The following is a 14,085-nucleotide window of genomic DNA, read 5'->3' as shown; positions in this document are numbered from 1 at the left end:
GAAGATATAGAACTTACATTGACTGATAAGTTTACAAGCAGGTCTGAATCTTATTTCCAGCATCCCACTCCAGGTATATGCTTAAGGAATATTCATCTTGTTACAGTAAAAACTACTCCATCTTCAATCGGTCCAGCAATAACACTTAGCCTAGCTAATGTACCGATAGTTTTCATTGCACTAAAATCTAAAATCCAAGAACATGTGTATAAAACAGAGTCTACATTACATTCCATCATTTGATGGTTTAACGAGACTGAGTTTATTCCAGGGACATTTTGGGCCAATAATGGGCTGAAACTGACTTAATTGACAAAATTTAGTCGAAATTTTCTTTGCAATTGTACAATTTTTTGCCCACAGGCACTGCAAGTCTCTACCAAAAGGATGACAAAAAAGTTTGGGTTAAATTGGTCAAGTTAAAAACGTGGTTACCATAAATAGATACAACAGATGTGTCTGTTTTACAATGTATCATATATTTCATCAGATAAGCCCATGCTTGATAATAAGCCCATCCATACATTGTTTGGTAAAATTATAACGTAAGGCAATCAATGCTAAATTCATTGTCCTATCCTAAGCCCATCCCCTACCTATGAATATAAGTAATGTTTTATCCTCCTAAGCTGATAATAGTTATTTTGTGGCAGGTTGTCAGCTAGACGGAATTTCCGTACAGCTCCATCAGTAGAATCACAGCAGAGGATCCTTTCCTGTTATGTCTGCATGATAAATTAAGTAATATTTACAACTATTGCCCATATCTCTATACATTTCAATTTTAGCCTATGGGGCAATGGAGAATATCATAACAGATTACTGAACTTATTAAAATCAGGACATACTCCCAAGTAATTTGGTCTTTCCAGAAATTTTTATTCCAAGTATCAAAAATGAACCAGGGGCCATAACTCTATACTCAGTTGAATAAAGAAGAGGGGAAGCTATAATACAACACTCTTATCATTCCAAAACTAAAGGCATTTAATTGCAATGACAATTTGGCAGGTGTAAGTAAATGAAGTGTTTAAGATAGGCATGCAAGGACAAGTTGATGCACATTGAATCAAAAGAAAAGTACATGCATAAAAAATCCTTGTCAACTTGAAAAAACAATCATTTTTCAATATCTCACTCATGCCAAAATAAACATGGAAAATTAGTCTTATGCTATTATGACTGGGCCATAATTATTGCTGTATTGCTGTACATACACTACATGTTGATTTAAATCATATATATGTATAATTTGTGTGTTGACTACTTGATTACTGTGTAATGATTTAAATCTGACTGCTTTACCCTTTGACAAGGGCATGTCTGAGTATACAGCACTCTATAGTTTGGGAATATGTCTGGGCCAGAAGGACAATTATTACCTAGTCTGAATGGCAAGGTCATGTAATGGGAAAGTGCTTCTGGGATGGTCTCTACCATAAATATTCATAATGCATGAAACTGACAAATCCTATTCAAAATTCAACTTACTTTCCAGTGCTGAATGCCAGTAATAATGAATTATATAAATCATTGATTAGTAGCACTACAATCACATGTCCTGAATAGTACCATATATATGCAAATACTATTCTTGATTTTTTGTTTGCAAAACAATTGTGATGTAGTTAGTTCACAACATAAAATAGTCATACTATAAGTATCTGTCCATGAAATAAAATATCCTAAGTAGAAAATTATTATGTTTCTAAATATCACAAATGGGTGTGTTTCTCTCTAAAACAAAAAAGAAAATGTCTTCCTTTCGTCCAATATCATTTTATTTTTAAAATTAAAAAAAAAAAAAAAAAAACACAGACAAATCATTTTTAATTTATCCAATCAATACAATTCTTCTTTTCAATGAGTTATAAAGGGACAAACAATTCATTTTATGACTACCCAGGTAAGTTACAAGAACTTCAGACATGGGATAAAACCTCAGACAAAATGGAATCATTAGAGTATTTATGGTACATTTTAACCGTGGCCTATCACCTGAACATGTACATTGTACTGTTCAATGGATGACATGGGACATGTTTTTTCATCCAAAGTAACTGTAATATGATATATGGAAATGTCAGCACGTCTCCCCATTCTAACTATTAAGCTGATCATGCACTACACTAATCACCTTGTGGCGACACCTCCTGAGGGATATACCACAGTCATCAAAATATCAGTGTCTCAGTCCTAGGCCAGGGACTCGGAAGGACAGGACCAAGTCCCAGGAATGGACCTGTAGTCCTACCAAGGGACAACAAAGGCAGGACTGGACTGGAGGCTGAGCATCCATGGTGCTAAGATATCACTTACACATGTACAACAGCTACATGCTGGACTGTCCAGGTAATATACAAATGTACAGTTCACCGAGTAGTTCACACAATCCACATCAGAAATTCATTACTGATTTGCCAATAAACCTATATTTAAATGATAACATTAACATTAAATCTATTCAAAATTCAACTGTTACCTAGCTACATCCAGCTAACATTACCATGTGTGTTATTATAATCAACGGTTTTATAAATCCATACATATTGTATATCACCATTCGATTTTAACAATATTACCGCCATAAATAAATTCCATTGTGATATTTCTAGTAGTGAACTGTTGTAGAAATATGTTCATTTTAAACACAGTTTTATTTCCTTTAGAATCATGATTCACTGTTTGTTTTTTAAAACACAGTGGACCTTTACAGATGACTGTCTTCAAATGATTAATCTTTAATGGTATGTGTCAAAGGTAAACATTACAAGAGGTTAGTCTGTTCTAGGTCAGACCGATCATACTGATAACAAAATCCTATAAAGCAGGTAGGAAATATTCAGTTGTACAAAACTGCCATGGTTATAATGCCTAACAAAGTAGACATTGAGTGTGTCAGAATTAACCACACAATGAAAACTCTTTGTATTACGACAATATAACCACCGGTATAACCTTGTAAAATTTGAGATTTTAGAATCAGATTCAGCTTTTTTTTTAATTTTATTTAATTTTTTTTTCTTTTTTTGTCATTACATATTTTATTCAAAATACTACAACAGGCAAAGGCTATGAAATATCACAAGTATAATATATATAAATGCTACCATATATATACTAAACCTATTCAAACCCATGTAAGCTTTATACCCAAAACAGTTCTACTGATAATTTCCTATCAAGTATATATGGTATGCTAACTATGCTTGTCTACAGTCTCCAATGATTTGATCAAGTAATAAAAAAAAAAAAACTACACCAGTTAAATAATACTATATAGGGAGTGTATAGTCAACTTGTTTTGGAGCATGTCAAGTGCCTTATTGCACTTTAAAATGTACAATATTTTGCATAATGAATAATTTGTGTATATTAGTTATGTAATTACTATAGTGCAAACTAACAGGCAGTTATGCAAGTTGTACAAATATATTCATATTTATCATATCTAAACTCAATTGACATTGCGATGGACGATTCTTTTGCCGTAACAAAAATGCATAAAAGTGTGAAAGGAGAAAGTACAAATGACCTTCAAACATAAGCCTCAATTACTGGGAATTTCCCTTCAGTCAAGTGGTAAAGTGTCCGGCTTTCTCTTCACTTTTGGTCTCTAGTTCAAACCCCAGCATGGGCAAGGTGTTTTTCATTATTCCTACTTTTACAAATAGAGTGTGTTGATAAGTAACACTGCTGAAATATGTTTAATATGTTTTGATTAAACTTATATTTTTGAGTCTCATATCTGTAAATGAACATTACGCAATATAATAATAAAACCACAGTTATTCTACGTAGTGATAACTTTTCATGTTACAAAATACGTAACCGCTCGACGCAATATTAAAATATTTATCGTATTAAAGCAAATTTGTAGGGATTATTAAATGCCTACATTTTAAGCATTACTAGAAAACAAATAAGACAAATTTCTGTGTAAAACCTTGCTATTTGCCAAGTTTGTCCATTTCAATATGATGTAAACAGACAGAAGTTGTTACATGATACATAAACAACTTCTTCTTTCTCCACAGCCCCCAACCATCCCAAACAGAAGATAAATGTTTCAATTTTTCAGGGTTGTCAGTAATATTAATGGTGAGGTCAAATATTTCTTGTTTACAGCTACCCAGTATATGTATTTAAGGATTGTGTATTTTCATGTACCTTGAACTTTTTTTTCTTTATCTGGCAACATGCCAAATTTTGTCAAGTTTTGTTGAGTTAGACATCACTTGGATATTTTCCTAAATGATATTGTCATAACAACATTAATAGCTTCTGGTAGGGGATGTAGCCACAGAACTAGGCTTCCGACAGTGAGAAAAAAACCTACGGTAAAAATATTTTTATTTCTTTTTCTGCAAGAGGAGTCACTCTAATACGACACATATGTATATCTACAGTTAACAGTGGTCAAACATTAGGTGCTACTTTGTATATACAAACCAATATAAGACTTATTTCATTTATTTTGGAAAACTGACGTCCCTGTCCAAATATTGACATGAAATGGTAAATGCAGAATATGAATTTAACAGAATTTCCTACTTTAACATAAATTACATTTCTAAGAAAACTGTGACAAACACTCGTAATATTTATCATGTTTTAAAGGTGTGGTACTCAAGTCACCAAGACAGCATCATTAAAGTTGGTAATCCATAAAAAAAACAAAAACTAAAATTCTAGGATAACTATATTTTCTCTTTATAAATTTTCATTTGAACTGACAACGTCAGAAATTACTCTGGCAAAAGAGGGTTTCATGTTCATTATATCTTACAAGAAGGACAAGATCTTTTTATATTCTTTATCTTCTGTCTTACAATGGAAGAGATATGGGCAATCATTGAATTTTCTTTTCTTCAAATATCTTAAGAAAACAGGAAAAACATCATTGATGTAATCGTATGGCCACAGATAGTATTTTATCATTTTATCATGTTGCTACACTTAGGACCTACATAAAAGTATTCAACCATCACTTTAATCTTACTTGCCACCAAGTCCAGTTAATTTCAATGCAGTATGTAAATACTGTAGAAAGTGCACCAATAGAGATAATTGGCCAAATCTTGTGCATATCACTGCACCCTTCTTTTCTTTGAGAAACCATAATGATGACTGATGAACGTAAAAGAATGCCACAACAGCAACTTTTCTGCTGCCTCAAGGCAAATTAACTCAAGCATAAAAATCAATGTTGAAAATTGCAGGGACGTATAATACAGTATTATACGTCCCTGTAAATTGTAATACACCTTATATAGGACATCAGCTGTATCAATGGATAAATACTAAGTTAAGCAACTATGTACGAAAGTTTTATACCCAGAAGGCATGACTTCAATTCTTATAATCTTATAAGATTATAAAACCAGCTCCTGTGGTAGCCTGGCTTGTCAGCTCCAGCAGTAAGCCCCATATATAATGGGAGACACTGTCACACACGCGTGTGTAACGTTCAAGCCAGCGGTCATTGTCACTGAACTTCTGTAGTGAAAATAAGTTAACCTCTTACAAAACAAATATCTGCGGACAAGCGCATGTGCATGCAATAACATACAGCTATCGAAAAGTTATTTTTCAACAATGGCATGTAAATATGAAAGTTATTTTACCTCCTAAAATCCAATATGGCTTCAGAGATGGTATAAAGCTCCCTTGTGTTTCAGCAAATCACTGCTATTTTGTTTGTGTGCTGCAGCGACTTTCTTCACCCATCCTCTCCGCTTACTCATCACTTGTGTATCGAGTTGCATGTGGACGGGTTCAAGTGAGGTGACTTCCTGCGCTCATCAGCCAAGGGACGTAACTCTGTCGACCCTTGTGACAGGCTGCAGAGGCTGAAAAAGCCAATGCGTGTGACCTTATCCTCTTATATGTCACAAATAATAAGATTTCTCATCAGGATATTTTGATGTTGTAATATTCTATTTTAGTGCACTTAAAACTCCACATAAAGATAATTTGATCCGATAATTAATTATAAGTAGAACCCAAGAATATTATGCTATTTCATCTCCAATCAAAGCCAGATGCGACTGAAAAGAAACTGGTCACTGCAGATTCATTTTCCAAAATAATACTAAGTAAGACAGCAATATTACCCCCACGCAATCGATGAAAGTGAAATAAATAATAAAATAAACCTAGGAGTCACGATAGACTGAGTAAATTATGATCACGAAGACAAACATGTATATAGGTCTGTAGACTAATACGAGAGTATGTAATTGTGTCACAAATTTAGGCCGGAACCAGGGACGTGATATATACGTCCCTGCCGGAACATACATGTATAGGAACCTATATACACCCTTAATTAGACTGAACTTTTTTTTTATGTAAGATTTGAAATTCGTCATGTTTTGAAACTGTTGGGTCGTTCTTACAAGAACAGCTCTGCATCGTTGAGGAAATGAAATAACTAGTTTTTTTTCACTTCTGTTTCGTACTTATCGCATTTACAGCATTTTTTTTGCCTATTATGATTCATAAGTCACATTTTCTCCTGATTTCTTTCGTTTGAATAACAGTTTAGTAAAGTGAGTTAAAGAAAAAAAAACCTTTTAACTCAGTTAATCGGATTGACCCTCAGATATAACATATATAGCTAACTTTGGTGTTAAGAAATCCACTATTTATTGAAGAGATCTCGTTAAGAAAAAAATCCGTATGGACTGTTTCATTAATTACCCTATTTTTAAACTAGAAATGAAAATTCGAACGACTCAAAAAAGAAACACATTCGAAATGTTTAGTTTGACAGAACCCTGTTGTCAAAAGCAAAAACGAAAGAAAATTAACTTAACAATGCCGTGATCAAACAGTGGAATGAATTGGTCATATTGCAATTTGTTTGTTGCAGTTTGTTACACTGATCAGTTTGAATGGACTATTTTTTTATGAGACTGGTTTGTTTCAGTAGCAGGTCGCTACAAAATATCATGATAACATTAATAACAACGTGATTATTTGTTTATCAGCTAATCCGCTTGTTATCAAGCGATTTGGCAATATTTATGTAAATGTATCCCTTTTAAAATATAACATAGAGTTTTCCATTGCCTGCACTCGTGAAAAAAAAAATAATCGATTGGCGATGTCGTAATCTTCTCTTGGAAACTTGTAACCGTATCTAACAAAGCACCGATAATGTGACACTGTTAACTCTTATTGGAACACATCTGCGCCTCAACTATTGCCATAGAAAGTATGCAAGGTAACATCTACCGCGATACTGAATACTTTAATGAACTTGAAATAATTCATTTGCCATTCCTGAACTTTGTTTATTTGTGTTATGTGTCATCCGTCACGGTCTGTTGACGCGCACCCTTCGTTTACCTGTCGACACGCGCGTTTACATCTGTGACGGAACGAAGAAGAGTGCCTTGGTGAAATTGATCATTTGTGCGACACTAACATCGACATTTAACTTGAACTATGTCAGGGACCAGCAATGGTCTACAGTCTGCTTTAAATATTTTGAAGAGTACTGTAAATTATGGAAGCTTGAGGGCAACTTACAAAAAACAAAAGTCGTAAATTTTGTAAAAATAAGATGCAAAAACCTGTCAAGGTTTACTTTTTGACAAAACTGTGTTGGAAGTGATTCCTACTAAGCTAGTACTGTTTGTTAGGTTATATAAAGCTTGCAACGAACATTTCACTTCATGTCAGACTCGAACGTTATTACTCAAAGCATATTTCACAGCGATCATTGCTCAATCTATTTTGTGTGCTGCCATACTCATAGTCTTTACTTTTTATCATGGTTTGAAAATATTGACACTTTCATCCCGTTGCTAACTCCAAGTCAATCTCCTATAACGACTCGTTATCATTTACGAATATCTATAAATATTTATCACTCGTTCACTTGCACACACAAAGTTAGCGTTCAAAACTAATGTTCTATACATCAGACTATATGAACACAATATTTTAGCATTTGCAGAATTTTGATTTTCTGATATTAATTCGTCTTTGGATTTTTATGGTTTTCACAGCCCTTTTTGTCACTGTCGTAACAATGCGAAGGTGTGGAGGAGGTAGATGTGTTTGTAGCTCACTACCGGTTTTTTTTAATGGATTTTTATGGTTTTCACAGCCGTTTTTGTCACTGTCGTCACAATACGAAGGTGTGGAGGTAGATGTGTTTGTAGCTCACTACCGGTTTTTTTTAATGGATTTTTATGGTTTTCACAGCCGTTTTTGTCACTGTCGTCACAATACGAAGGTGTGGAGGTAGATGTGTTTGTAGCTCACTACTGTTTTTTTCAAAAGAAGGTCCGGTATTGAAGTTGACTTCGTGGAAAGTGTCTGGGTTGAAATAGCATCCTAAGGTCAGACATTTCTATTAGGTACTTTCTATAGACCCAAAAAAGTCTAACTTAGATTTATGGGCCAAATTTAATGAAACCATCAGTAGGACAATTAACTCGGGCATTTGAAATGTGATAATCACTAGCGATTGTAACGTAAATTTACTCCAAGACAGTCATAATTCTAATTACTTAATCATTATTATGTACACTTATGAACTAAAACAGTTAATTACTGAATGCTTACATTATACTGAATATTCGTCCTCCTTTAATATATACATTGTATTGGTAAATAACGATTTTATAATATATCGGTCTTATGTAAGGGAATCATTTTTCAACCAACCACTAAGATATTATCGTCCTATATATGCAACGTTCACTGCAAAATATTCAACCGACTCGTTCCAAAGGAAAATTATTGGACATGTTTGATTCGTCTCTATCAAATGATGTTAATATTGATATTCACGTAGCGTGCAAGCGTCTAACTGACTTCATCGACTTTGATTCTTCTCCAGCGATTCTCAGCAAAACGGTCATTATAAGGAAACATGATTATCCACCGATAATTCATTTTATCTAAAAACCAATTTTAAGACATAAAAGAAGCGTACTGACAGCTAATCAGACTGGTGTATTATCAGACAATCCCGCACAAATGTGTTAATGCTAGCTATTATACGATATAAAATAATCTTATTTTAACGATTTGTCGTCAAAACTATGTGATTTCAGACAATGTTACAATATATGATGTTCAACTGCGAAACTCTTCATAGATAACTGTGGCAAATATGGAGAAATATTCACGAATTTTTTATGATAATGTATATTACGAAACTGATATGGAGAACGCAAATGTTTTTACCTCATATTTTCCAAGTCAATACACTGTGGACGAGACATCGCCAGTGCTCCCTTCTCTGATTGAAACCTCTTATATGTATACCTGAGTAATATATATACTGCATATTATATACTGATGTTAGGGATGCCCTGCTCAATTTGCAAACTGGTAAAGCTGAAGGACCTGATCGTAAGCGCTAAGGAAACCGCAACATCACTAGCTGAGCTGTTATCTATACTTTTCAACAATTCCTCATTACAAGGAACATTTCCATCTTCGTGGAAAGAATGCAGTCTTTTTGCCTATATATATATATATATGTATATATATAAGCCGAAATGACATTTAAAACTATCGACCAATTTCACTACTAAGTATGTTGTAATTTCACTTCTAAGTATAATAGGTGTTTAAGAGGTGTGTTCAGATTTAGAAATAATAACAAAAAATAAATCGGGTTTCACACCAGGTGATTCATCTGTTAACCAATTACTAATTGGTTCAGAAAGTTCTTTAAGGCATTAGATTCTGGCAATGAAATGAGTAATATTTTGTGACACCAGCAAAGTATTTGATAGGGTTTGGCATAATGGAATATTGTATAAATTATCGAAAATTGGAACATCTGGATCGCCGCTTAAATGGCTCGAAAAGAAAACAAGGATTTATTATCGACATTATTTATTCTAATTGGGCTGAAATTACGGCCGGAATTCCTCAGGGTTCAATACTTGGACATTTATTGTTCTTAATCTATATTAATGACATTGTCAACGATATCAAATCTTTATTAAATTATTTGCTGATGACATTACTTTGATCATGATAGTTGATAACTCCTTATAAAGAAATAAAAATACGGGGTCAGGCCTACACGAAATCACTAAATGGTCCAAGACTTGGTTAGTCGATTTTAATCCTAAAAACCCAGGAAATAATGACTTTTAGCGAAAAAGGAACAGTCCACACATCCGATCTTACATATGTGCAATGAAGAAATGTCAGCGGTCCTATTGCATAAACACATGGGAGTTTTTTTTCGAACAATTGTAGTTTTGTTTCACATGTCAAACAAATTATTTAGAAAACAATGTCTAGATTAACTATTTATGCGAACTCTAAATTTTAAACTCGACAAACAAACATTACAAAACCTATACTTTTCGTTTGTGAGATCATCAGTAGAATATGCAGATATCGTCTGGAATAGCATTCCCTAAAAATATATTTCCAAACTTGAGAATTTCAATTTCGAAGCTGTTATAATTGTAACAGTAGCTACCAAACATACAAGCTTAGAGCCGTCCCAAACATACTCAAAACAAAGAGATTTCAAAATAACGGTTTTATTTTGCATTTGTGTTGTGTTGCACAACTTGTATTAGTATGTTTATTGTTTTTATTTATTTGTATGTTCTTTCGTCTTATTTTGCCATGGAACGAATTCCATACCATATTACGTCACTAACTGACCACGATTATTACAGATAATTGAAATGATCAGTGTAATTCTGATTAAACAAGTGTTTATTTTCAGTATTCCCATTCCATCGGCATTCATAGTTACTGCAAACGTTCATATCCTGACGGTAACCTTGTTTCAGCGGGTTGTTTAAATTCAGTTACCCGCTAAACTCGGATGCACAAAAATAGTAAGCTTACAATATATTACACCGATTTGTGTTTCAGATATTCATAGCAATATAGCGAATTGGCGAGCATGTTGTGTTCATCATTGTTGGTTTCCAATAAATATTAATTCTTTAACCCTTCTCTTTTTCCGTTTTTGTTTGCTCTGCTGAAAATGTATTAGGTGACAAATTTTCGTAAGTGTCATGATACTTGATTTTTTTTCATTTGCTATTTCGCATATTGCTTCATTGATATTACTTTGTGTTGATGAAATTTGAATGAAACAAAGTTTTGATTAAGGTATGTCAAAACAACTGTTGGTTAGACTTAAAGTAAAACATAACAATGAATTATACTCGTGATTGTGACATAAAGCCAATGACAGCTAATGCCTGTGTAGGCGTGTCACAATCATTTTCAACAAAATTATAATTCCAACAATTAATGGATTACACCTATCGAACTACTTTTTCATCCTTTTATCATGTAATAGAATATATCAGTATGATGGTTAAATATATTGCCGGCAAAACGCTCCATGATAGATTAGAATTTGGGATGAGCTATCAGAAATCAGAATATTTGACAATTTTTCACCATTTTGTTGAATATAGACATAAATTTGTTTTCTCTTTGTTACAGGACCCTCGAACTTCCTCTCTTGTCACTTCCGGTTCTTGCTTCGAATCTCCATTGCAGTTGTAGTACTGGTCTCCACTTCATCCTTCCTAGCCTGTATTGCCCTGTACAGTGGAGGATTCAAGCGCAGTCTTGCAGACAATCAACTTATTTCTCCAAAGTTTATTATCGACACAGAAGGGTGTAAAATCCCCTTTATTCATCCGTTTGACCCATCCGTCATTCCTTTTCTAGTAAAATCAGCAAATATCAAATGCAGTGGTACAGTTCCGTCTTTAACATTACAAACACTGAATAAACTCACCTTGAACTCGGTCGCTTTGCCATTCTACAGGAATTTAAGCTATTGCAAGTACACACCAATAGTCCGACCGAAAAATGCTTCAAAGAGACACTTTTCTTTCCATACAGATAAAAGTGTTACTTTTAACAAGGAATCATCTATCAATACAGATTTCATTAAAGTAGAATGCTTTACAAAACAAAACAAATCATTATATACAAATTTTCACGCATTTGCCGTACCTCGTGCCGACAGCAAACGTACGAGGCGATCCACGGAAGAAGAAGAAAACCCAGCATACAATGTCCTTATGCTTGGAATAGATTCGTTGTCCCGGAATAGTTTTTACCGGAATCTGCCAAAGACCCGCGAAACACTTATTGATAAACTCAAGGCTGTGGAGTTATTTGGATACAGCAAAGTCGGCGACAACACATTTCCGAACCTTATTCCGATTACTCTCGGCATTTCTGTGAAGGAACTCCGACGTCGGGGTTGGAACCAGACCATCCCCTTCGACGATTATGAGTTTATTTGGAACAAATATTCCAAACATGGGTATACCACGTTGTTCTCCGAGGACATGACTGATATAGGTCTTTTCAACTATCTTAAAAAGGGATTCAGGAAAAGTCCCGTCGACCACTTCTACGAACCGATGGGGGCAGCGACTGAGGCCCATCCTAAGTTATGGTCAAAGAAACATTGTTTCGGTGACAGACTGGAGACCAACATTATTTTGAATTATGTGTCCGATTTTCTCAATGTGTATAACGATACAAAGACATTCGGGTTTGTTTATCTCAGCAGGGTCTACCATAACTCAGATAATATTGTGAAAGAATATGACGACGTTTTGACAAATTTCTTGGAAAATTTCATCAAGGATGGACATGCCAATAATACAGTGCTCATTGTGTTCAGCGATCACGGATCAAGGTTCGGACATCTTCGGAAGTCTCCGGTGGGGCGACTGGAGGAGAGATTACCTGCAGTATTCATGGTTCTTCCGACGAATTTCAGTATCGACGCTATTGAGGCTGTTTCTAATCTGAACGAGAATGCGAGGAAATTAACGACACCGTATGACGTTCATGAAACATTGTTAGATATACTTCACCAGACACAGAATAGGACTATAAACGGTACTCACGGCATAAGTCTGTTCAGCGAAATACCACCCGACAGAGACTGTCGAAGGGCCGGGATATCAAGCCATTGGTGTACATGTAGTTTGTTCAAAGACATTGACGTTGCTTCACCAATTGCAAAAGATTTAGGACAGCTTATGTTGAAATATGTTAACAAAATGCTATTGAAATACGAGGAATTTTGCCGTCAACTAGAACTGAAGACTATTCATTATGTAGCGGAATGGGACATTACTGGACAAAATAAAACTGCCACATCAAATGCTATCGTCAAACGGGACTATGTAATGAAGATAGAGACATCCCCCGGCGGTGCCCTTCTGGAAACTACCATACTGTACCGAAACGGGAAATACTACATTCGCGATTACGACGGAATTAGTAGACTAAACATGTACATCGGGCAGGCTGATTGTATAACCGCGTATCCCGCTAAAAAAGTTTGTTTTTGTAAATCTTTCAAAGATATTATGTAGATTAATATGATCTTTCACAACTGTTATTGTATGAATGTTGTAAGTCAAACTGACCAATGATCAGCACAACCTCTATCGTCTACTTTCTTTCCTGTAGTCAAATTGCCAATGTACTATATAGAACCGTTTATAGGTTATCCTTGCAAACGTTATTGATCTTACATGAAGCTACACAATATATCTATTCTTAATTGTTTGTAATTTTGGGTCATCACTTCTACTATATAATGTACATAAACTTGGTCCTATTACAGAAGACGGTCTCGCGCGTGATTGAAAGCGGGTCTTCACACCTATGCCTTACTTCTATGTCCGAATATAAGTATAAAGCATCTTAAAATCTTGGGTTCGAGAAGCCCTATGCGAGAGAAACTTCTTCGGGTCACTGTATGGAATTATAAAACATGGACAAGAGAACATGACTCTGTCACTCACTTGTGCTGACAAAGTGATGATTCTCAACGCCAAGCGGTTTGCAGTACCATTGAAGTATTAATCATATGAACATATGCAGTTATTAATGAATGAAACAAATTTATTTTTTATTTGTACATTTGCCTCCCTAAATAGAAGGAAGTTTCTCTGTCTCTTACAACGAATCAATCGATGGGCGACATCTTGAATAGTTTCCTCACAAGATGTCGACAATCACCTTTTGTATGTTCAGTATGTCTATCATAATTTGAATTATCTTTTTATCCTTACAGCAATAATA

General features: G+C 34.6%; 1 protein-coding gene across 1 annotated transcript; it reads left to right on the top strand.

Annotated features, from left to right (window-relative positions):
• Positions 1 to 2,297: 2,297 nt before the first annotated feature.
• LOC132546203 (uncharacterized) lies at positions 2,298 to 13,370 on the top strand. The gene is made up of 2 exons (XM_060209913.1): positions 2,298 to 2,352; positions 11,464 to 13,370. The coding sequence occupies exons 1-2, from the start codon at positions 2,298 to 2,300 to the stop codon at positions 13,368 to 13,370; spliced, it is 1,962 nt and encodes a 653-aa protein (XP_060065896.1).
• Positions 13,371 to 14,085: the final 715 nt, after the last annotated feature.

The sequence above is a fragment of the Ylistrum balloti genome, unplaced genomic scaffold, assembly GCF_031769215.1.
Source record: "Ylistrum balloti isolate Yb309-2 unplaced genomic scaffold, AGI_CSIRO_Ybal_v1 Utg369876, whole genome shotgun sequence".
Lineage (NCBI taxonomy): Eukaryota > Metazoa > Mollusca > Bivalvia > Pectinida > Pectinidae > Ylistrum > Ylistrum balloti.
Note: the sequence above shows the minus strand (reverse complement) of the source record. Positions and strands in the feature narration are given on the sequence as shown.